The 26,730-nt window shown below is 36.6% G+C and overlaps 1 protein-coding gene across 4 annotated transcripts in view; it reads left to right on the top strand.

The window, feature by feature from the left end:
- The window catches only part of LOC128991524 (E3 ubiquitin-protein ligase Bre1), a 50,896-nt gene extending 24,544 nt beyond the window's left edge, over nucleotides 1–26,352 (top strand). For 2 of the 4 annotated variants that reach the window (XM_054414504.1, XM_054414487.1), the window contains 8 exons: nucleotides 7,221–7,478; nucleotides 10,422–10,607; nucleotides 16,222–16,442; nucleotides 17,766–17,919; nucleotides 20,175–20,288; nucleotides 21,433–21,624; nucleotides 23,984–24,176; nucleotides 24,706–26,352. In XM_054414504.1, the coding sequence (XP_054270479.1) occupies nucleotides 7,221–7,478; nucleotides 10,422–10,607; nucleotides 16,222–16,442; nucleotides 17,766–17,919; nucleotides 20,175–20,288; nucleotides 21,433–21,624; nucleotides 23,984–24,176; nucleotides 24,706–25,082 (1,695 nt within the window). In that variant the 3' untranslated portion in view covers nucleotides 25,083–26,352. Of the gene's footprint in view, nucleotides 1–7,220; nucleotides 7,479–10,421; nucleotides 10,608–16,221; nucleotides 16,443–17,765; nucleotides 17,920–20,174; nucleotides 20,289–21,417; nucleotides 21,625–23,983; nucleotides 24,177–24,705 lie in introns of all 4 variants that reach the window. The other 2 variants (XM_054414496.1, XM_054414477.1) reach the window with 1 other exon arrangement.
- Nucleotides 26,353–26,730: the final 378 nt, after the last annotated feature.

The raw sequence follows: 26,730 nt of genomic DNA, 5'->3' as shown, positions 1-26,730 counted from the left end.
TTATTTGTTTAGTTTTTGTTTGTAAACATTCTGAATGCTAGTTTATTGTAAAAGCTACCTACAATAAAGTATTTGTCTCGTTAAAAGTATATTTAATTTAACTTACGATAACACTACATGGTGGCAGTGGGTTTTTTTATTGTTTTAGCAATACAGTACATAAAGATGAAAGGTTTTAGTGTTCCTTCCCCAGAACATTTTGATTTTAAAGGAGAAAAATTATTTAAATGAAAAACCTCACGTTTCTTGCGCTTTCATTCGGTATCTGGGCTCAACAATGAAGACAAACCATATCAGGTAAACACACTATGATGGGCGAAAAGACCGAAAGCATATTTGAATTATTAAATTTGACATCTGAGGGAAGTAAAGTTTCAAAACTGTTTAAACAAAATTTGATACATATTTTGCTCCTTCTAATTTATTTTAATCTATTAGAGGTACACGTTTCATAATAGGGTTCAACATGAGAAAGAGCGTGTTGAGATTTTGATTCATAATCATGATCTTCATGACATGGCTTCTAGATGCGATTTTCCTGTTTCTTGTAAAGATGAGGCTATAAGGGATTAACTTGTTGTAGCGATTAGAGACAAAAGTTTATCTGAAAAACTACAAATGAATGCAGATCTAACACTTAATTCTGCTGTCTCAAATGTTAAGCAAGCCGAATCGGTTAAAATGCAACAATCATTGATGAGGTCCGGTCTTCAGAACATGCACTAACTGTAGATAAAGTCACTTTAAGGACTTTGAGCACTAAATTTGCTCAGAAACCTCCAGTTGATTCCAATGCGTACAGTACCAATTACTACTGTAATCAATACCAGTGGTGTGGTAACGCTCAACACGAACGACCAAAATGTCCTGCCTGGAATATTTTCTGTCGAAACAGGAAGAGCCATTTTGCTAAATGTTGCCAGTTCAAAAATGTGTAGGAAATAAATTTGAATCCTATTCAAGATGAAGTTATTAAGAGTGACAAATTTGTGGGGTCTATTAATCCTCAAAATAATACTAAAGCAAAATGGTCTGCTGAAGTTAAACTAAATGGAGTATGTATTCAAGCTAAGATAGACACAGGAGCTGACGTTTGTGTCTTGCCCCAATCAATTTATAAGTTGAAATTGTTTGTGTACAGTACCGTACCCACTAAATTCAAGTAACAAAGTTTTAATTGGGCCTAACGGGTCTGTCCTTAATATCGTAGGCGTATTCGAGGGTACAATCCAGTACAAGACAATAAGTCTCAGTTTTATGTAATATCTGGTGCTGATAGAACCCTTTTGAGCAATGAAGTTAGTGAAAAATTAGGTCTAGTTAAAAGGATGTTTCGAGTCGACTCAACTGGCTCGATTGATCCCGTTACATCATACCGTCAACTTTTCAGCGGTCTTGGTGGTACATAAACTTATTATAATATAAAATTAAAACCAAACGTTGAACCGTACTCTCTCAAAGTTCCAAGGCGTGTTCCCCTACCCTATTAAGATGCTGTGAAAAAAGAACTGGATGCAATTTTGGATAAAGGTTTTATCGTGAGAGTAGACACGACTGACTGGTGTACACCTCTTGTCCTAAAAAGGACTATTCAATAAGACTTGCGTAGATTTAACTAAACTTAATGAGCGTGTTCAACGAGAACTATATCCTGTGCCCTCTGTAGACTACACTCTGGGACAATTAGTTGGTGCTAAGGTGTTCTCGAAACTAGATGCTATACTCCGCACACTGTAACCTTTCACTTGGGATTTTTGGCGTTCCGTGTAGATTTTGTATCGTCAACGTCGCACAGCCAAGGTGAGCGCCCGCGTTGGCTCCAGGTACCCTTCCTGAGAAAGGCTCTTTCGAAACTACAAATACTTTTTTTCATATGAGACATTTTTTAAATATTTCTTATCATAACATGTTAGACCAAACTTAAATGATAATTAATATCCTAAAATAATTTAAATTGGACGAATATAATACCATATAATAATACCAAATAATATACCATCCGTCATTGGAGTTATTGTACCTATGTTAACTGGTTTATCTTCTTTTTGATGAATATAATTATAATATAAAGAATGCTTTTGGAAGAATCTTAAAATAGTATTAAAATCGTATTGGTGGATCTTTTGTGGTACAAACTTCTGCGATTTCATCAAAGTGTTATGCAGATTAAATCTGTTTTTTTATTTTAGAAAAATATCTGTTTGTTGAGATGGCACATTCTTACTTCAAAGGGAGGCCCACCCTAATGCTGTGTAAGTTTTATTTTTCCTTCGTCACGACGGTCATTATACTGTACTTCAGTGTCAGTGAATAACCCTCTAAATTTAGCAACAATATTTTTTTTAGCATAACATTGATTCCATGAAATGCAGATGTCATTTGTCTGAGCCTTATCAATTACATAATGTGTGGAATGTTAGGTGTAGTGGAATATACTTGTAGTGAAGCTGGCTTTTATTCTTGAAATGAGGGACCTCGTTCATAATGGTCATGCTGCTTCATTGGCAACAAATAATGCAAATGACAAAGCAATGCTGCATTTCCAAAAAACAAATACTGTAAATTGTTATGTAAATAGTGACGTTTACATGCATTTGTTAATCAATGTATCTTAGAAAGGATGAGGATATCTAGTTCAAAAGGAACATGACCTTTCTGTCATGAATGTTCTGCTTAAATGGTAATTACTCTTTGAAATTTGTTTTAAAGTCGAAGTGTAGTGTTATTTTCACAAATCTCACTTAAGGCCAATCAAGTGGGCCATGGTCACTGATAGTGGGCACGGATAGGCACTGCAAATGCAAAACATCTGTCAAGATATAGGTACTATTTTAGGAAAGGTTTCTGTGTTTGGATGTTATTAGACACGATTAGAGCACAATGAACTTCTTCTGCAGATGAATAATCCGTTGGTTAAGAGAAATATAAGCCGAATTAATAAATGTCAAAATCCAAGCGCATTAAATGGTTCTGGCCTGAACTTTTTTGTAGTATCGAGTTTATGCATTTTTTTTGTGTTACTATGTGGACCTTTGCACTTTGAGAAATTTCTTATAGAGATAAATTAAATGGTTTTGTTGTTGAGTAGCGCTAGTAAACATAAACAACCCTTTTCGTTGGTTTAATAACACTAGTTGCTCTGCCCGTGCTTCGCTACGGGGTGAGAATGCAGAAAAGAAAATTTGGTTTTACTTTAAGATACTATAATATACTATGAGAAACAGTTACAACACACTTACCAGGAAACATAGGTAAAGGCTCAATCCTGCTTATTGATTATTTAAATTAAGATCTCTTAATGTATTACAGTACTATCATTTTATATATTGTATAGCATTTAAAATATATGCAAAAGTATTGCTCATTGGCCACTTGGCACCAAGAAACAAACAATTCTCCTTGTAAAGAAATTAAATTAAATAGCAGAACAGCATTTCTTGACAGCAGCTGGAGTTTCATAACAATGTTTGTTTCCCATGTTAATCTTATGGAGAAATACAATACTTTAAAGGGCACCCAGGCCTCACTCTCTAATTATTTCCCAAAAAAAAAAGTTTCCTGCACAACTTCACGTTACGCTCTTTCCAATTACACCAAAAACATGTCAATCGGTTCAGTAGTTTCGGAGGAGTAATTGTCACAAAAAACCTGCTTGCGTATTAAATAAGTCTAGATTCAAAGGCTCTATTGTGTTTTTACTAAGCTGAATGAATACATCAAAGTAAAATCTCTAAAAAGTCTGCAATAAATTTCAATTTTGCAGATTAATGACTTTCTAAATCATGAATAGTCAATGAATAGTCATTTATTCCATATTTAAACAACACAATATTGTGATTGATTTCGTCAAAAAATAACTACATTCTAATTTTGGCTACATTGTAGTTGACAATAGACAACATGGCATGCTATAATATTCTAATTTAGTTCTGAGGATCTAAATTCAACTTTCCAGACTTCTTAAACTAATACACATAATATATCACGGTTAGCTATAGTCTAATATCACAGATTGAGATTGGCTGCATTAAATTAATTGTAAACATGAAAACGACCAACATTAGACACAGTGTAAACTATTGATAACTGGGATAGAATTTGTAACAACTAAAAGATGACAATGAAAAATAATACTGAATGGAATTCTAATAATAATCAACAACAATAAAAAACTTTAATCAATCTGCAAAATTGATGATTTATAAAACTATATTTCCATGTTTAAAAAATTCTTTGGTACAGTAAAAGGGGTTTGCAGAAAGCCAGACAGACAATTTCTTTTTGAAAACCTTAAAAGGAAGTGATCTTGATTCACAATGCAGATTGTTAAAAAACCTAATTTCTGACACAAAATGACTTTTGACAGTTGGTTGCAGTCTACACTGCAGCAAATCAACCAGTCTTTTGTTTCTGGTATTATAACTATGTACATCTTCACTTAGCTTACAACTATTTTCATTTTTCTTTATATTAACAAGACAATAAAATATTTGTGCATATAAATAGCGGTTTGCAATGAGATAGCCTATCCGATTTGGTAATAATCCTCACAGCCTCTTGTTGAATGAGTAAAATTTCCTGTACTCGAGAACTTCCTCCCCACAGCATATTGCCAGCTCAAGACTGAATGAAAAAATGCAAAATATGCAAGACGCAAATAACAAGAAGGTATATTTTTACTCAAACTCTTAAGTAGATACACAACTTTAGAACTCTAGATAGTTTTGAACAAACAGATTCAATATGCGGTAACCATGTCAAATTACAATCTATGACAATCCCAAGAATTTTTGTATTACTAGTTTCATTATTAATGTCAGGTCTATTTTTTGTTTGACAGATTAAATGCTGTGTTTTATTTTCATTTACAACAAGACGATTTGCACAAAACCATTCTTAGCCTCAGTTAACGTTCTTTCAGAAATGAGAGAAAGATAATTTGTATTTACACATATGCTAGGAAAATATGTATCTTAAGCAAACATAGTTGTTGAGAAAAGTGATGCATTAGCTGGTAAGTCGTTTATTGATAAAAGAAACAATAATGGACCCAAAATCGAGCCCTGAGGTACATCTGTTTTCACTTCCACGCATGTTGATCGCTCACCCTCTGCATCAACAAACTGTGCACATATTTCTTCTTCATAAAACATATTAAAAAATACCAGTTGCTGTAAACCACTATTAATTTAACAAAATATGGACACGGCTCATATGGGCAACGTGCCCTTCTGCACTTGTATTGTTTTTTATTGTATTACATAATCAAAATCTTTTCCAATAATTGAAAACATATATGAAAATAATCTCATGAACCTATGATGACCTGATTGAAAAATATGACAAAATATCAACAAAAGTGGTCAAAAAGGCAGACACCACCCGTACAATTGATATAAGATAATTCGATAAGAAATCATTTTAAGAGTTAATGTAATATTACAATTTTCCAATGATTTAGTAACTGAATATTATATTGCAAAACATGAGATGATGCAGAACAAAATAAATTTTAAAACCAGAAAATTGCATTGCAAATACTTCTTTTTGGCAAATTTAGTAACTACCCATAATATGTATTTATTGTAAAAGCTACCTCATAAAAAGTATTTGTCTTGTTAAAACTATATTTAATTTAACTTACAATAACACTACAATTCAAACATAACCTCCAATCGCATCAAGAACCACAGAGAAGTAAGGCACAGAGGAAACACACTTATGGGATGACCATGCGCTTTCTTCTCTGGTATGTTGTGCCGGAAATATACTTGTAACAAGTAAGGAAGAGCCCAAACGATGACCACTGTGCGGAAATTTCTGTCGCACAGGGCACATGTTCTTCCATCACCTTAAGCATAGCCTAGTAGTACATGAGGGCAAGAGTGGCGGTGTTGAACTTTGCCCTAGACATCAGCACTAGCGCTGGATCCCACTTTTGTGTACCTTTCAATGTTTCCTCTGTACTACTCTGTGTTCACAACACATGTGTGTTCTTTTCCTTACTATCTATATACGAGGGCTATCCAGAAAGTAGATTACGTTTTTGTCTGTATCCGTAGGGGCGGGGCTACCGCGACCATCTTTGTGTTGGTTCGTTATGCAGCTCAGTCGGCATCTAGCCGTGCTAGTAAGAGGTTTCTGACTTCCGTTGTGTTACTGTGACAGTTTTAAATGTCTGTGTTGATTAAAAATGCCGCGAACTGTGAAGTGCATGCAAAAAATAAATGAATGTACTCTTTGGTTACAGTTTGGTAACCAAGCTTTTCGGTCATGATCTCGTGCAACTAACTTCGCGAAATTTCTGAAAAACCCATAGAGAGTTCCGTTATTGTGAACTTTTGTGTCTCACGGGCATCGGCATCGACTTTTTCGACAAGTTCGGCAGTCTCAATGTTGGTTCTTCCACTTTGCTCTTCGTCATGAACGTTAGTTCGGCCATTTTTAAATTTGATGACCCACTGATGAACTCCACCTTCAGTAAGAATGTTTTCCTCATAAACTTCACAAAGTTGCTGATAGATTTCTATCAGTTTACAGATTTTGCAGTCAAAAACCTTATAACTGCACGCACTTCACAGTTCGCGGCATTTTCAATTAACACAGACATTTTAAACTGTCACAGTAACTCGACGGAGTACAGCAGAAACCTCTTACTAGCACGGCTAGATGCCGACTGAGCTGCTTAACGAACTAACACCAAGATGGTCGCGGTAGCCCCGCCAATCCAATTCATTTTCTCTGTGAATTGCTTTTTGGATTTTTAAACCTGTTGTTTTAGAGGTTGAAAAAATCACAGTTTAAGTCAAATATATTTATGTAGTTTGTGAAAATAATAACAATTAAAATTAAAAAGTAGATAACTAATCACATCTGCGGTTTCAATAGCTTTAAAATGATATGCTTTGCATCTTTTTATTTTAATAAACAATGTTGTAATATGTTTCAACCATTAACATTGCCATTTTGGGCAGAAAATCCAAGATGGCCGGCGCTCCTGCCGACTCTGAAGTGAAGATCCTATATTGTACTTGATTAAAACAAAACATTGCCCTCACATTTATCAGTCTTCTCCTATTTCCATAACCACACCAAGCTTTTGCAGGCATTTATTTTGTTCCAATGCATTCTGGGTACCGGTCTTCATGAAGTCAGTGTAACATAAGAATAACAGCGTAACAGTGTAACATAAGAGTAACATAAGTGTAACATCTGTTCAGAGCGAGGAGCTGATGGCGCAGAAGAAGCTGCGTACGGAGGTGATCCAACTGGAAGATCTGTTGGCCCAACTGCGCAAGGAGTACGAGATGCTGCGGATAGAGTTTGAGCAGAATCTCGCGGCCAACGAGCAGACTGGACCTATCAACAGAGAGATGAGGCATCTGATCACTTCGCTGCAGAACCACAACCAACAACTCAAGGGGGAGGTGCATCGGTATAAGAGGAAATACAAGGATGCCAACTCGGAGATACCCAAGGTAGGGTTTAAGTATTTCTTTAACATTTAGGATAGGCCTAATTTTAATTGGCACTAAGCCATATTCCAATATGCTAGAAATGTAGAAATTAAACAACCCAATAAAACATCAGATCTTAAAAACTTTACAGTTACTAAGAATTTGTCAATGATGCAACATAGGGCACTAGGGCCTGAGTTTTACAGATGTTGTTGGGATGGGATAGCAGGCTTCTATAAATGGGGAAAAGAACGTCCTGGCAGAAGAAAAATATAAGTACACTATTCACAGTAATTATTGAAAACTGCCAATGATGAAACAAAGATCTGAAATTTAATGAAGGTTTTGAAGTATGATTCTGAGGTACAGTAGAGTCCCGCAAACTCGGCGTAATGTGGACTGGAAGGGTGCCGAGTTTGTGAAATGCCAGGTTATCAGGAACTAGGGTTAAAAATAAGGACAGTAAAATTTTTAAGCGTTTTAACCTCCTTTTTTTATATTACAAGTCAGTATTAAGTCATCAGATATAGTACAAAAAATCCTTGGTATGAGTTGTGAATGATTTTACTTGAGCTGGCTTGAGTCCATGTTTAACTCGGACTCAAAATATCACTAAATTTCTGAGACAGGTGATAGCCGAGTTATCCAGACTGCCGGGTTATCGAGTGCCGAGTTTGCGGGACTAAGACATAGACATAAGACATATTTTATTTACACAATACGTTCTTTATAAAGTACATTTCATACATAAGAACAGGTGTTTCGTCATAGTGATGTATTTTATAGTAAAATTAATAGTTAAAATAATTAAAATAAACTCATGTAGGATATCAGAGAATTTTTATCTACATTATAGGGTTCTCCAAAAATTTGTCAAGTGAATAGTAGGCTTTCTCAATTATTTTATCTTTTATTTTATCTTTGAATTGAGTAGCATTTAAATTTTTAAGATACAGGGGTAATTCATTGTACAATCTAAGTCCCATATATTGAGGGCTGTTCCTAAAAGTCGTCAATTTGTGATGTGGTAATCTGAAATTATATTTATTCCTTGTATTATAATTATGTGTAAATTTGACTACATCTGACAAATTTTCCTTAGTGTTATGTATCCAATTTAGAATTTCATTTATGTATAATCCAATAATGGTGTGAATTCTAAGATTTTTAAACAGGTTTTTACATGATTTTCTCCTTCTTGATTTGGTTAAGATTCTAATAATTTTTTTCTGTAAAATTAGTAGGGATTTGACTCTACTGTAGTTCTTTTGTACTTGATAGTATTTATGGTTTATTTATATTTTTCTAAGGTATTTGAACACTTTAAACAAAAGGAATGTGACATAAAAAAACCAAATTCTGCTGAAAATAAAAAAATATATCAGTTTAACTATTTTTTATACATGAGTAGAAGGCTATACTAATTAGTAATTACATAAATAGATCGGAATAAAATGTTTTCATACTGTTTTTAAACAAGTTTGATGGACTAAACATTTAAAAATATAATTTTCAAACATCCAAGACTCATTAATATTATAGTTAGGTTTGGAGAGAAAGGGCTTGTTGCCTGAGAATAGGTGTGAGAAAGGATAGGATAAGCAGGCTTACCTTAAAACCCTTTGCGGTCGAATGGTGAGTATAGGTCGCCGCCCGCCATTTTGCCGACTGCTCAAAAATGGCGACCTACAAGGACAAAAAAAAAATTCAAAAATCAAAAAAGTTAATTTTTTTGGTCGAATGGCGAGTATAGGTCACTGGGCGCCATTTTCCTGCTTGAATGGCAAGCTAAATTCGCCGGAAAATGTGGAAAAAATTCGACCTCAAAGGGTTAAGAAATGTAGGCATCCGAATTCATTCACTACAGAACACAGGAGAAAACACAAAACAAAATAAACACTGGATATTTCGAGGCCACTGGCCCCTTTCTCAACATGGAGAGTCACATTGACATGATACAATTAACATTAACATTAACATTATATTAACATGATACAATGTGACATAGCACACTCCATGTTGAGAAAGGGGCCAGTGGCCTCGAAATATCCAGTGTTTATTTGGTTTTGTGTTTTCTCCTGTGTTCTGTAGTGAATGAAGTGGGATGCCTATATTTCTTAAGGTAAGCCTGCTTATCCTATCCTTTCTAAGTAAAATTTACCAATGATGACCAACACTGCGCAAAGTCTGAGAGTTTGACTGGAATTAGTTAAAATTTGTAGAATATTTCTCTACAACGATTTTCTAATCCTAAGTCTTAAAATACTCTGTGATCAAAACATATTCTTTGGTGAATTGTAAAATAAAATCTTATTTAGTTTTTTGTAGACCTACTGTGAAAACATGGAATTATTTTACAGCAAAAGGTAAAAGAAAATTTCTGTCATACAATTCTTCTACTCTTCTGCAAAATTGAAATAATCACTCTCAACTACTTTTATCTTTCATGGTTTTTAATCCAAACTTAACACCTGTGATGACAAACACTGCGCAAATCTGAAAATTACTCGTATATTGCTTAATACAATCAAGCAGTGAAGTAATCTTGTGATAAAAAATGGTTCTGAGGTGTTATAATTTTGCTCTTTAAGCAAAATATTCCACGTATAGGGAATAAGCTACTACTATGTAGGTCACACATGATACGGTTTAATGTGGCGGGAGTATTTTATTCACATTGTATCATGTTAACTTTGGAACTGTGGTATTATACTGACCTCACCTAAATTGGGTTAGGTTACCACACCTAGGTTAGGTTAGGATAAGATAAGATAACCGGAAGATGCTAACCAAACCTAACCTAAGGGTGACAAATTTAGGTGTGATCGGTATAATACCAAAGTATTCTAACTTTTTTAAATGGTTTGATTAATCTCACCCGTTAATTCCACTTATTACTCTGTAAATACTTGAGGTGTTTTTAAGTACAATATACTAGATACCTAACTGATGTGTGTCTTACAGATGAAGAAGGAGATTGAAGAGCTGCAGGGAAGGCTGAGTCAGCAAGGAGTGCAGGAAGTGAAGGAGTGTTCTAACCTGGAATGCAAGGAGGAGGAGTCCAACCAATCCGGGACCATGCCACTGGACAAGGTGAAGGAGGAACCCGGAACAAGCATCAAGAAGGAACCTCAGGACGAAGAACTGGAGGTTAGTAACCAACGGCCACTGTCGAGTGGGGATGAGCAATAGTCTGGGCGTCAGCTAGGGGGACCTGGAAATTTGGGTGGACAAAGGTTTTTTGACTGATTCTGACTCAGTTTTTTGCGCTGATTACGAATATGCCGGGTGCCACCTTGGCACCCTTGGGCAAACGCCGCCATATTGGAAAAATGGCGGCCAAAACTGGTTTTTCGATTAATACTCGAAAACGGTTAGTTTTAGAGATATTTATGTGGAGACATAAAATGTAGAGCGTAAAAAACTACACAGAAATGATATCAACACTTTTTTTTGTAAACCTCACGGTTTTAGCACAATTTTGTGAAATTGAAGTTATTATTAACATAAAGTTGTAATTTAGTGCCAATACCTATGGACATATTACATTCATTGTTCAAAAAACATAATTATATTATGCATTCCACATTTGTACAAGTAACCTTTGTAAAAAATAATTGTTATTAGTGCCTTCAACCCCCCCCCCCTCCCCACACATCACACTCGCCCCTTTACACTGAACATTCTCGTATTCCCCAATCTGTAGGTGCAGTGAGAATCTCCCGGTTTATTTTAAGCAACAATAGCACTTGTTGGTGTGATGAAAAAATAAAAATACTGGTAAAGTTACAGATTTATATTTAAGTAATGTAAATAATGGAGTTATTGCATATAACTGAGAAGTCGCTCGAGGTTTTAGCTTGAGTCATAAGTAAAGGCATGCTGTGGGTTTGACGTAAGCATTAAGCAATTCTATGTAGATAAGAATGTATCGAATTTGTCACTTACAGCTTGTATAAATCCATCTTTGCTGTCTCTTATACCGCTTAACATTGGATTTTTAGTAGCTGCAACAGCTGCTGATGCTTTAAACCGCCGAGCATTACTGTATATACAGGTTACACCAAATTTGTGTAGGTAGTTCATTGATCGGTTTCTTCTTATTTAGCAGTAATGATAATGCTATTTTAATTGTGGTGTTTTGTTTAGTCATTATCGAAGTAACAATGTTACCTATATCAAGGAAGGTAGACCAGTACAAGCTCTTTTAAAAATAGCAACAATATCTTGCTGATATTAGATTCAAGGCTTTCATGATTCAATTTGGTTTCATAGTTGTCTCTGTTAACTGTGCGTGATGTAGTTTCTGATTCAATTTTCTTTTTTACTTTTCCAAAACTACATTCTTCATCTTCATCAGATAATGCCAGTTTCATCGCAAATGGCATTTGATTTCTAAACGCAACTATTTTAGTATTTCCAGAAGAAGATAACACAATCAAGCTAGGTCCTACTATGTCTGTTATTTTTTTTACCAGAGTTTTACGTATTATGTTTGACCCACCCTGGGATTTATAAAACTCAAACAGCTCTATTGAGTTCGAAACGCGTGATGGGTCTTCTTTCATTCATTATACTAATAATTGATTTCAAAATAGTATCTTCACTACCAAGATTTGTGTTTGTGTAATTTATAGGTCTTTGTTTTTGGTGCAAAAGAACATTATGACTATCCCTATGATAACGTGCATCGGCTGCATGTAGATCTCCAATTACGCCATTGATTCTAACTTGAATTTATTAGAAAACTCATCTTGCCTTAACTCAAATTTTTCTAAAATTAATTGTTGTAGAGTGGGCTTGTTCGGTCTATCAACAGTTCGGATTTGGGAATATGGTTGCCATCGGTCGGGATGTTTTAGATCAATTTTCTAACATTTTTCACCACAGTACAGGCAATTTAGTCTAAACTCAAAGCTATGAATATCTGATCTTTTCAAACGCTTGGGTGGGGAGGAACTACGGACGGGCTAATGTTTTAAATGCACGCTGAATGTGGGTCTTTGATTTCTATGAGGAAGAGGACACACAAGATTTATGAAAATAATTGAGTAAATTTTCATCCAGGTATATGAACAACTCATCTTGTAGTTCAATACTTGCTGATTTAACTGATCCGACTCTTACAGGGCCTCCACTTATTAACTGTCCATTTTTTCCGCAGTTAAAAAGCAAGAATATTCCTTTCCCTTTGAGGTAAGTTTTAATCCCCTAATACACTTCTATTTTCCGTCATTATCGTATTCAATTCATTGTTCCAATCTAGAACAAAACACATCAATTGGAATCTTCATTAACTTTATAAAGACGTTCCACAAACATATACTGTGCCGGATCTGGGTTTTTTTCGTCAGGGTGGTGGTATTTGGGGGGAAGAGCAAGGTAAAGTTTTGCCACACCATGTATATATATATATATTTTTTTTTATGTAAACTTTTAAATAGAAAATCATTCGTTCTAATATTCGATAAATTTTTATTTGCCAATTTAATGTATAGGCCGATATTGATACATAATATATTATAATAGAACCTTGTACTAACTAGTATTACAGCTTGTCAATTAAATACCCAACAGAGTAAAAATTATGTAGTAGTATCATCGTATTTATCTAGTCCTATAGCTAGAATAGCATATGTAGTTGGCAGGTATTTATAAGCAGGTTAAATCAATGACATAATGCAATAACATAAAAATCGAATTTTAAGATAATTTACCTTAGTAATTTCCAACCAAAGTATCCAACTACATATCACTTGTACACCACTTACAAGCAACTATCACAACTGTATTTGAAACTTTATTGAAGGCTGAGCGCGCCACCGAGCCCGCCAAAGACTCGCATACAGAAATAGCATAATGGCCACGGGGTGGGTAACTGAGGGATGTTAGATGAAACTAACAATTATTTTAATCAAAGGTTTCTTGTACAAATGTGTAATGCATAATATAATTATGTTGTTTGAAGAATGAATGTAATATGTCATAGGTATTGGCACTAAATTACAACTTTATGTTAATAATAACTTCAATTTCACAAAATTGTAATAAAACCGTGAGGTTTACCAAAAAAAGTGTTGATATCATTTCTGTGTAGTTTTTTACGCTCTACATTTTATGTCTCCACATAAATATCTCTAAAACTAACCGTTTTCGAGTATTTAACGAAAAACCAGTTTTGGCCGCCATTTTTCCAATATGGCGGCGTTTGCCCAAGGGTGCCAAGGTGGCACCCGGCATATTCGTAATCAGCGCAAAAAACTGAGTCAGAATCAGTCAAAAAACCTTTGTCCACCCAAATTTCCAGGTCATCGTTAATTACAATGGGTCGACGCCCAGACTACAACGGATGATACTTTTGTAAGAGGCTTGGCTGGTCAAGAGTCCTTGGAGCCTCACAAAGTGTTTGGGCCTTTGGAGACGTTTTAACTCATACAAAAATTACTAAACTACAAAGAAAATTTCTGCTCTCACAGTGCCCTGGATTTTAATTACAATCCCTTTGGTTTCATTTGAAAGAAATATTTTGAGATGGTAAATAACTTTTGAGCGTTTTTTTTTAATTAGCATTGCCCTTATGGTGGGCAAATCCAAGATGGCCGTCAGCCTCCATGGACTCATTTGAAAAACAATAAGATAAAACTACAAGGAAAATTTCTAATCTCACATTACCCTAGATATTATATAAATTACAATGACGGGTAAATTCAAGATGGTCATTAGCTTACTTGGACTCCTTTGAAAAATAATTAAAAAATTACAAAGAAAATGTCTGATCTCACAGTGCCCTAGATATTTAAATTACAATGACTTTGTATTTGAAAAAATATTTTGGGATGGTAAATAACTCTTCAGAAGCGGTTTGAAATCATCCAAGATGGCCGCTAGCCTCCAAGGACTCTTTAAGTGGACTTGTTTCTTAAAGTCTTGAGTTCAAATCCTGTTGAACACTAAATTTGCTATATGATGCCTTGATCCCCCTTCTGATAGGCTAGAAACTTCAGCTTTAAGTCCTTATTTCCATCTAGCAAACAGAAGAACATTTTATCTGGCAAGCAAACTTGTGTCAATAATTGACACACAGTTAGCCTGAAGATAGTTAATATCGTAGATTTTCCTGACATTAGTGCTCCAAATTGTTTGAATCAATCTTGCAACAGTTACTTTTGATACTTTGCAATGAAATGGCGACCATACAAAGTAGGTATTTTCAGCCAAGTATGAATGGAGATGAGTGTAGGATGAGTGGCACGATCTTGTAGTCTTGTTAGTGACTAAGGCCGACATATTCCTTAGACACAGCTGTTAATTAATAGCCCAAACAGCTAATGGCAACTAAGGGACCTACAGTTTATAGTGGAAATCGAACCACATTTTTGCCTTTGATATATACGAATTGGTCTAATTATCAGGATAGTACTGCAGATAGTCGTACTACTCACCCGTGCGGACGTTAATCCACAGCGGGGAGTATCGCATCCACAGTGCATTCCTATAAATATCCACAATTCGCAACCTCCTAGTAGCTGGATTACAGGACGATGCCACCCGTCCCAAAGAGACCTGGTGTTTCGAACCCTTGCCAGTCAATCTTGTTAGTTATAAAGTTTCCACAATTAATATTCAGTGGTTATTCAAAAATTTGACTCTCTTTTCTATCATCATTTACCCCTCAACATTTCAGACACTTCAGTAGTCTAATTCATCTCAATTCCCTTTAGAATAAAAATTTATAAAAATCTTAATTTTAGGCTACCTAATAATTAAATTACAGACTTTAAATTACCTTCTCTAGCTACTAATCAAGTATATTATTGTCACTATGAACGATTGGTGCCAAATCCTGAAACTTTTTGCTGTCTCAAATTCACTAATTTGGTCTCTCAATGCATTAATAAAAAGACACACAATTTGGTCTCTCAATGCATTAATAAAAAGACACACCTTCTAAAAATGTTTTGGTTTAACCAACTAAAGTTTAAAATGATTATAAATGGTGAGATTGATTGTTCAGTGCTGACAAAGGACAGGATAAGCAGACTTACCTTAAAAATTGAAGGCATCACACTTAACTTAATAAAGTAGTAACAGAAAGGAAACGCTGAATATTTTGAGACCACTGGCCCCATTCTTAACATTGAGATTTGAGAGGAATGTGACTCTCAACTATCTGCTTATCCTGTCCTTTGTCTCATTAATTCTCAGTCAACATGCCTTTCTAATCTAACATAAATGGGATTTAGCCGTTTTCAAGTAAACTCTATAAGCAACCGGATTAATACTAAGCCAATACCTATGATGCCTATTATTGTGAAGCTGAAAATTACCATTGTTCACCTTAAGACAGTTGAGCAGAGCTGGTAATACTGTGATAAAAAAAGATTCTGAGGTATCTTGGTTTTTAACAGAGTAAGATTAGGTATTGAAGGGACTTCTGTAGGCTATTTTAAGATTGTAACTTAAAAAGTCATGTTCCAAATCTATGTTGATTCATATTTCTCTTGGGCCATTCCATACACACTTCAGTGGTTGTGACGTACTATAAAACAATATTTTTATTTTTTGTTTAGGTACCCTGACCCTTGCTTAGCACAAAAAAACCCCTGTATGGAATGTTTTTTAAAATACTAAATTGTAAATACAATATAAGAAAAATAATGAGGTCTTGTAGGAGTAGAAAAACATTCAAACGATTCTTGTGTTTAAATCCTTGTTCAGATATATTCTGGGAATAGTAGTTGCTTATCAAAATCCTGTTTTTTAGGTCGATGGTACTTCTACCTCGGAGGTAGACAAGGACAGCCAACTGACGTCTCCTACCATCAAGAAGGAGAAGGACGGGGCTGCCGGGGCTACACCAGGTGCGCCGGGGGGTGCAGCTACTCCGGGGACCAAGCGTGAGGTGAAGAAGGAACAACACAGGGAACAACATCGTGGAAAAATGCCCGATTCTGAGATGGTGCGGGACCTTAAGGCTCAGTTGAAGTGAGAATTTTGTATACTTTACTTTCAAACATATAATTTTTTTAATGTTAAGTGCCTTTAAACATTTAAAATGGAAATGAACATTGTTTATTTAACTTTAAAATGGACTAAATAACCTTAAAAAAGCGCTGAGTATAGTAAAATTACAGATTTTTGTTGAATATGCCAACTTTTTAACCAACTCAAACTGAAAGACAACTTTAGTTTTATAAGGATAGTAGGCTTACCTAAACAGGAATGAGTCCAAAGGTTGTATCCTGGGTTTTTAAACTCAGCAAAAGCTGAAATTTTTATGTCAGCAACGATTACGGGTTTTTGTCAGGTTGGACATCCTGAATGAACAAGAAACCAAATTAACTAAATGAGAGGAAACAAGTTCCAATACCTATGATGACAAACACTGCGCAAATCTGAAAATTACCAATGTACTGCTTTTAACTTTTGCAGTTGGGTAATTGCATGATAAAAAAAGGTTCTGAGGTATGTGGAATTAAAAAAAAACTAGCTGCTGTAGGTATCTTAGATTTTTAAGCTCAATGAAATGTATCTTCAGTATGTAGGCTATTACTAATTTTGATGTCTGTAACAATAGCGGGTTTTTGCTGGGTCGGAAAGCTCTGAATGAACTTAAGGAGAGGAAACAAGTTCCAATACCTATGATGACAAACACTGCGCAAATCTGAAAATTACCAATGTACTGCTTTTAACTTTTGCAGTGGAGTAGTTGTATGATAAAAAAAGGTTCTGAGGTATGTGGAATTTAAAAAAGGTATTTTGGGTTTTTAAACTCAGTGCAATGTATCTTCAGTATGTAGGCTATTACTAATTTTGATGTCAGCAACGATTGGGGTTTTGCTGGGTCGGAAAGCTCTGAATGAACTAAATGAGAGGAAACAAGTTCCAATACCTATGATGACAAACACTGCGCAAATCTGAAAATTACCAATGTACTGCTTAAAAATTTTGCAGTTGGGTAATTGCATGATAAAAAAAGGATCTGAGGTATGTGGAATAAAAAAATGTACCTGAAATTTAATTCCTATCAATTATAAATTCAAACTGAACATATCAATGTATTCCAGAATTAAATCTGATATTTACTTCCACCATTTACAAGTGGTATTACTAACTCCTGCATCTGTCTAAGGGTGTCAACTTTTTGAAGTATCAATAGGTATGTTCAGTGTCCTGCTTTGCTGCCAAACTACACTACCAGTACTGAAGGTTTCTTTTCCTTTTTCAGTTTTAGAGCGGGATTTAAATTGTACTTCAGGATATAATTGAAGTTAGTGCAAGTGATAATCAAGCGTTTGTGTTTTCTAGGAAAGCTCTGAATGACCAGAAGGAGATGAAACTGTTGTTGGACATGTACAAAGGAGCCAGCAAGGAGCAGAGGGACAAAGTGCAGCTCATGGCGTCGGAGAAGAAGATGAGAGCGGAACTCGAGGAAACTCGTCAGCAGCTCAAGAAACTTCAGGTGAGTGGTCAAGGACGTTCTAATAGTTAGGTTAGAGTAGGGGACTTGGTTATTCGAGCAAAGGCAAAGCAGGGTTGCGGGGTTGGTACGGTCAGGGAAAACCTGGAAAAGTCAGGGAATTTTGTTGGTCTGGAAAAGTCAGGGAATTTTGGAAAAAATCTGGAATTTCTCTTGAAAGACTACATTTTTTTACAGATACGCTACATTTTGCATCTATATCTCAATACTTGGGTCAAAAACATCAAAGTTTGACAAAAACATGGTGAACCTACCATCGATATAAAAACCATTGAACATAGACAGACATTCTATCATCACCCTCTGATTACCGGCTTTAATTTAACGCAACGAGCTCAGCTAGTTAGTACCGTGATGCGCGGAAGGATAGGCCTACATTCATCGTTTCAATTTCAATACGATACTGAAATACAATTCCTCATTGAATTTATCAAATCAAATCAAATCAAACATCATTTATTCCATGAATCAAAATATACAACAGTAATTCTAACAAAAATGGATCCTCCCCACATAGGCAAAGCCTGCGTGGGGAAACGAGTTAATCAGTCATCCATATTCTACAATCTATAATCTAACATAATCTATGATATATATTTTAATATCATAATCGTATTAAATTTGAATCTCCGACTCAATTGCTCCATTTATTTACATACATACATAAACACCGACCACCGATGGTTCAATACTGATTCAACCTTTAATAAACTAAAAAAAACTGCACTTGTAGGAGTTTATAAAAAAAAATTTATCCTGTTAGTTGAAACATTTAATAGTTTAGTTTGATACTACTTTTTGTCTCCGGTACAAGCATGGTAGTTATTTTTCCAATATCACATGTTTCTTCCGATATAAACCGATGATATCGCAAGCAAAATATCGATATATATCAGTATCAGAAGCACCGTATCGTCTATCTGCCAGTCTCAAGTCAAGGCCAAGTAGAACATAAAGTGTGAGGTTAAGTTAGTTGGTACTCTTACTTTTCCAGATTCCAGATGTTTAATTCTTTTCTTATTGGTTTTATGAGTAAACTATTTAGGTCTACATTTTTTCTAATAATTCTTAATTCTGACTATTCGATATTGCCTTACGGTATACCTGGAAAAAGTATAATATCAGTCTGGAAAACCTGGAAAAGTCAGGGAATTTCATTTTCCAAAATCAGTACCAACCCTGCAAAGGCTAATATCCCATCAATAATATTTTTTGCCACTACTCTGTTTAGATGGACTTTTACGCATGGAATTAGTCTGGTAAACTTAGCAGTTTTAGTCATTTTAAACTCACAATCGTGTAAAATTCAGGATGGCCACAGACCGGAGATCATGGGAATTGTGATTACATTCTTTGTACTGGGAAAAAAATTGAAATTATGTGTGAGTTTTAAAATGTTGCCGGGAAAACCAGAATTTAATTAAATTGTATACGGGGTAGACACCCAGTGATGTACTGTATTTGCTTGCCTAAACACTCATGAAACTCTGTTAGCGCACGAAAAATCCAATTGTTAAATCATCGTTAGTGGTCACAGCAAAATTGTAAACATTGTCTGCTGTCATGGCAAAACTAACCACATTGTATGCTGAATAATCTTTTTACTTCTTCATTAGTCACCGTGAAACCTTTAACTTCACATATCAAAATTGTAAATTTTCTATAGCATATCTTTGTAAACGCCTTCTGCAAGACCATAAATAATATGCACTTGTCTTTTCAAAAGTTTGTTCACACGACCCTTTTGGGTCTTGGGAGAGGAGGGAGGCCCATTGCCCACCCCCTGCCTCTTCCTGTTAAACTTGATCCTGGTGCTCTGCCCTCCCATCACCAAAGTGGTCAAATGACTATCAACATATCTGCATTTAATCTTGTTATTCATTTATTCACTCTGTCTGGCTATGTTCAATGTCCATAAAGGCGGGAGCGAGCTGATGTAGTGGTTACAGTGCGTTCCCTGAGGTCCTGGGTTCAAATCCTGCCAAATCACCAATGGATTTTATCTAATTGATAGTACTTGCTGACCCCCAAGGTCTAGCCTGAAGTAATGTGCTAAACAATCCTGGGCTGATGCAAAAAAAGCCTTTGCTAGTTAAGTTTATTTTTTTGTAGCTAATTCGGTAATGTTTTAAGATCTAATCATAAAAAAACTGATTATTTATTATGTTAGTTTTTTTTCTTCTGGTTATCCTACGTCTAATTATGACTTGAGAATAATTTAATTTATTAATTATTAGGAAAGTAAGAGAGAAGAAAGGAAGAAACTCGCTGATGAGGACGCCTTGAGAAAAATAAAGCATTTAGAGGAGCAAGCGTACCAGCTTCAAAAGCAAGTTGCTACTCACAAACAGGTGAGAATGAGTACTTAAATCTAAGTTAATGATTTATTGTTTGTAAAAAAATTAAAATTATGTACAATGTTGTTGAAACATAAGATTTTGTGAAAGATGTGGCATTATTGTCTATTTGATCCAGTGAAAAATGTATATATTTGGTGCAAATACTTTTTAGACCTAAAGTAAATTATCCAATGGTGTTAATCACGTCATGTCGATTTGTTGTTACATAAAAAATGTGAGTGTCCTTATGGATTGCATACTTTGTAAAAGAGCTATTCGTCTTTTTTGTTATAAATTGTGTTTGGTGTATTAGGTATCTAGGCTGCTTATTTTTTCTCAAACATGTTTTAGGTGTCCTAAACACACGTCTTCAATATATTCTAAAACTACTTGATCGTACCTCATACTTTTTTTAATAATACTTTTTGACCTGTATGTCATCTGAGAAGCAACTGTCTGTTTACCGGGAGGATGGGAAAGATACTAAAGAATGTTCTTAATTAGGTTTCAATGGTGAATGTTAGTAATTCCTTGATGATGAAAGAAATTCAATTGCTTTTTTTGTAACATTATATTTCATATAGTATCTTTCCCCTTCCTGCTTGGGTATCCCTGGGAATTGATCATTACAATGAGTTGTGGGAGGGAATGTTACAGGGAGGGTGGTAGTTAGCAGAAGGAAGGAAATATGACCAATGATAATCTCTAGGGGAGGGATTGGTCGGCGGTTGGACGAGAACATGACCTATTATAATCTCTAAAGGAGAGGTTGATTAGCGGTAGGTTGGAAACATTGCCACTATTGCCAGCAATATCTCGTACCAAGAGAAGTAGCGAACAATAGGATTAGAAACTTGCCAACAATATATCTAAGGGGAGAGAAGTAGTTAGCCGCAGGACGGGAATGTTGCCTAGAATATATCTAAGGGGAGGAAAGTAGTTATTTGCAGGACAGGAATGTTTCCAAGAATATATACAAGGGGAGGAAAGTATTTAGTCACAGGACGGGAATGTTGCCTAGAATATATCTAAGGGGATGGAAGTAGTTAGTCGCAAGACGGGAATGTTGCCAAGAATATCTCTAAGGGGAGGGAAGTAGTTAGCGGTAGGATGGGAATGTTACCAATGTTAATCTCTACAGGGAGTGTGCTGGCAGGAGGAACAGGCGCTGCTGAATGAGATGGAAGTGACGGGACAAGCATTCGAGGACATGCAGGAGCAGAACAGTCGACTAATACAACAGTTGAGGGAGAAAGACGATGCCAACTTCAAACTCATGACTGAGAGGATCAAAAGTAACCAGCTGCACAAACTGGCGAGAGAGGAGAAGGACGTCCTCAAGGAGCAGGTAGGAATATCCTTATGTTTAAGTCTACATACTCAAGTTGGTATTGTTAATGTTTTGATTGTACTACATAATACCTAATACCCAATTGATAGTCTTCTTGAATAACCTTATATGGTTAGTGTTTAGGGATGGACGGGTCCCAAAATTTCGGGAATTTTTCGAGAAAAAAATATTCCCGATTATCGGGACGGGATCACATTTGATTCGGGAATTTTTCGGGACGGGATTTGGTCCGATCTTCGGCGACTTTGCCGCTTCGCGAGTGCTGATGACGCCGCTATTGCGAGCGATAGGTCCGCGAACGCAGGAGACAAAGTCATTTCGACGATCGCGCCGTGACCGCGGAGTCCTACCGACGATCGCGCCGTGACCACGAGTCATACCGACGATCGCGCCGTGACCACGAGTCATACCGACGATCGCGCCGTGACCGCGGAGTCCTACCAACGATCGCGCCGTAACCGCGGAGTCCTACCGACGATCGCGCCGTGACCGCGAGTCATACCAACGATCGTGCCGTGACCGCGGAGTCCTACCAACGATCGCGCCGTGACCGCGGAGTCCTACTGACGATCGCGCCGTGACCACGGAGTCCTACCGACGATCGCGCCGTGACCGCGGAGTCATCGCGCCGTGACCACGGAGTCCTACCGACGATCGCGCCGTGACCGCGAGTCATACCAACGATCGTGCCGTGACCGCGGAGTCCTACCAACGATCGCGCCGTGACCGCGGAGTCCTACTGACGATCGCGCCGTGACCACGGAGTCCTACCGACGATCGCGCCGTGACCGCGGAGTCATCGCGCCGTGACCACGGAGTCCTACCGACGATCGCTACGTGACCGCGAGTCATACCGGCGATCACCCGTAACCGCGGAGTCCTACCGACGATCGCGCCGTGACCGCGGAGTCATGCCGACGATCGCGCCGTGACCGCGGAGTCATGCCGACGATCGCGCCGTGACCGCGGAGTCATGCCGACGATCATTCCGTGACCGTGAGGCATACCGGCGATCAACCCGTGACCGCGGAGTCATACCGACGATCATGACGTGACCGTGGAGTCCTACCGACAATCTCGCCGTGACCGCGGAGTCATGCCGACGATCGCGCCGTGACCGCGGAGTCCTACTGACGATCGCGCCGTGACCACGGAGTCCTACCGACGATCGCGCCGTGACCGCGAGTCATACCAACGATCGTGCCGTGACCGCGGAGTCCTACCAACGATCGCGCCGTGACCGCGGAGTCCTACTGACGATCGCGCCGTGACCACGGAGTCCTACCGACGATCGCGCCGTGACCGCGGAGTCATCGCGCCGTGACCACGGAGTCCTACCGACGATCGCTACGTGACCGCGAGTCATACCGGCGATCACCCGTAACCGCGGAGTCCTACCGACGATCGCGCCGTGACCGCGGAGTCATGCCGACGATCGCGCCGTGACCGCGGAGTCATGCCGACGATCGCGCCGTGACCGCGGAGTCATGCCGACGATCATTCCGTGACCGTGAGGCATACCGGCGATCAACCCGTGACCGCGGAGTCATACCGACGATCATGACGTGACCGTGGAGTCCTACCGACAATCTCGCCGTGACCGCGGAGTCATGCCGACGATCGCGCCCTGACCGTGACGAGTCATACCGTCGATCATGCCATGACCGCGAGTCATACCGACGATCACCCCGTAACCGCGGTTCATTTTGAAGATCGCACCGTGAGTCACAAGTTTCTATAGGTACCTGTATATTGTTACCCATTTTTTTGGTTTTTATAGATCAGTACCACAAACGGTAAAAATTGATTTTTTATGTCTTTTTTGGTAACTGCAATACTCAAGACTTTCTTTTTATGCACAGAAAAAATCCCGTCCTGTCCCGTCCCGAAAATCGGGAAGGAAATAAAAATCCCGTCCCGTCCCGTCCCGTCCCGAACTAAAAATTCAATCCCGTCCATCCCTATTAGTGTTGATAAAATTATTATGCTTATTGTTGGATATTAAATAAATTAAAATGATTCTACCCAACAAAAGACACTGAAATAATTGAAATATATAGTTGAAGTATGTAGCCTGAAGGAAAAAAATTTGTAAAAAAAATTATCCTCAGTATTCTAAATTAGAATGTCTATTGCAATACAATACATTCATTTCAACAGCTTTAACTGAATTAATTTGTTTGTTCTCAAATCTTAAGGTAACAGTTATTCTATTTTCAAAATAGACCGCTTAAATGTCTACAACCTTATCACTTGTTTAACTTAACTTAACTGTTCAACATCTTAAAAACTAATCGATTACTAACACTGGCTTGAATTTGTTCACTATAAATATTAATTTGGTTGGAATTGCCAGGTTTCGACATTGACGATGCAAGTGGAGGCGACCAACATAGTTGTACGCAAGCTAGAGGAGAAGGAGAGGATATTGCAGAACTCCCTGGCGACCGTGGAGAAGGAGCTGGCATTGAGACAGCAGGCCATGGAGATGCATAAACGCAAGGCTATAGAGTCTGCGCAGTCTGCGGCTGATCTCAAACTGCATCTGGGTGAGTAGTACATCAGTTGTTGAGATGGGAAATTCTGTGAAGCTTTTCTATTTGTGATAGGTCTATCAACAAGTTTCCAGTGTCGTTAAGAAAAATCTGTGTGGCTGATTAACAAGGTTTTTCGTTTCTTTATTGTAGGACATCTTCAGAAAGTAGATTGATTAAGTAGTTCACATAAGCTATGTGCCAAAGCCGAATCTCAAATCTCAAAACAAAAAGAACTTTTAAAAATTTTTAGTTTTGTTATTCAAAAGTTTCGGAATGGGAGATTTTGCAAGTTTTGGTTTTTGATGTCATTATTATTACCTGATACCATTTACACTCAAGCTAATTTACATTCTGAACTGCAACTGGTATCATAAATTTAATAAGAGTTTAATTTATTTTTGTGTGTTGTTTATAAAAAATTAAGTTTTCTATATTTAAAGTTGTAGCATAGCAGAGTGCTTAGAATTAGATAAGATAGAGAAGAGATAAGACAGATTGACTCAACATTTCGAAGGTTACATCAATATGTCATATTTTACAGAAAAATACCATGCCCAGATGAAAGAAGCACAGCAGGTAGTGGCAGAGAAAACGAGTGCTTTGGAAGCGGAAGCTTACAAGACGAAGAGACTTCAGGAGGAGATTGTACAGTTACGAAGGAAAACGGAGCGGATGAAGAAGATAGAACTGGCAGGGACTTTGGACGAAGTGATGATGGAAGAAATAAGAGAATACAAAGAGACTCTAACGTGTCCATCGTGCAAAGTGAAGCGAAAGGACGCAGTGCTGAGCAAGTGTTTCCACGTGTTTTGTTACGATTGTTTACGTACGAGGTATGAAACTAGACAGAGGAAATGTCCGAAGTGTAATGCCGCTTTTGGAGCAAACGACTATCACAGGTTATATCTAGGGTCGTAAACCTCAAAAGGTTCTATCCAAGTATCGTTATCAAGCTTGCTACAATGCTATGCATTTTGCTAAGTGAGCTAGTCTGTCCGTACCCGGGTCTGATTGTTAATCCTCTCGATGTTTCTGTTGTAAGAAATGTGTCAAAAAGAATTTCATATGTTAAACATAATCGCAAATCCTTCTTTTCTAAAGTTCCTGTATTGCCAGATTTGGTTACTGAAAGTTATGTTTGTAGGTAATTTTTAACTATTTGCGTTAGTGCTAAATCAACTCTTAGTTAAATTAGGATTTTTGTTGCTTGTTTTTTTTTTAGTTTGGGTGTCATAACAAATGTCTGAGATTGTCAGTAAGTTATGACCAAATTAATTTTAAATAACCGTGGACTGGTGGTTTTGAGTTAAAGAAGAAGAAACAAGTTGCATTAACGATGTTATTTAGTTAATTAAGACATTTTTTCTGAGTTAACTTGTACAGATACACTTTTATTTCTACTTCATTTTAATTTATGTAGAACTTTATCCTAGCTACCAAACACTTATATATTAAATATTTTAAATGTATAAACAAACCAACGATTATTGTTAATGTTCAGTGAATGCACCATTGTCGCCAAAATTAAAATTTCTTAGAGACAAATTTTATATTTCTATAGATAGCCTTTATGTTAGATTATTTACAAACAAAAACATTGAAGTTCAGTGAATCTCGGACTTAAAAAAAGGTGAACATTCTTAACTTCAATCCACCAGCACATAGATAAAAAACTTTATTTTTGGAACTGTTTTTAAAGATTTTAACTGTTTATTTTAAAGAGTATTTTGTGTTTTATTATTTTGGGTTTTAAGGTGTCAGTTACTTTATAGTGAAACATGATTATTTGGGTTTGTCTAATCGAAGCTAGTCGATTTTGGTCCAAGTTAAAACTATTGTTACTTAAATTTAATGTAACATTGTACGATTAATTAATTGTCTTCTCATTATATTGATTCAAAAAATCTTTCTTAACTGAATGTAGGCCTATTACATTATCTCATATAGGTTGCAATTTTTGGAATATTTTAAGGTAATATTTTTATATCTTAACCAAGTTGGAAGCATTCAATTTTTTTGTTGAAAAACAAGGCTATTGTGTAGATTTTAAAGTATGTAGAAAATATTATCTTCTTAATTAGTCAAACTGTTTTAAAATAAGAACGTATAATTAGTTACTGTTACTGATCAATTATATCATTATACAATTACCAGTTAAACAGCATTAAATTAAGTTTTTAAACTGAGATTGCCCTTTGTTTTAATCTTTATACTACAACAATGTGAATACTATTCCAAAAACAATTATTTTCTCATTGAATCAGGATAACCAATTACACGTCTTTTTAACTACAAATCTTTAGGGTCGGATTTTTTTGATTCTAATTATTTTGCTATACTAGAAGGTTGTGACCAATATAAAATAGCTTATTACTTATATGGGAAATTTGCTAACAAAAATTATTATTGTGTATTTTTGTTTTGAAACAACAAGAATTTTAGAGTCGTATTCTTTCTGTCATAACGGTTTAAGTAGAGGTTGTACTGAAATGGATTCTTAATTATGTAGGCTACATGTGATTCTTCTCCACTATGCTGGAAACTTTTGATCTGTCTGTCATTCATT

Source organism: Macrosteles quadrilineatus, unplaced genomic scaffold, assembly GCF_028750875.1.
Source record: "Macrosteles quadrilineatus isolate MER2022 unplaced genomic scaffold, UCM_ALF_1.0 Scaffold_1__1_contigs__length_201487025, whole genome shotgun sequence".
NCBI classification, from domain to species: Eukaryota; Metazoa; Arthropoda; class Insecta; order Hemiptera; family Cicadellidae; genus Macrosteles; species Macrosteles quadrilineatus.
The sequence above is the reverse complement of the archived record's forward strand: the minus strand, read 5'-3'. Positions and strand labels throughout refer to the sequence as shown.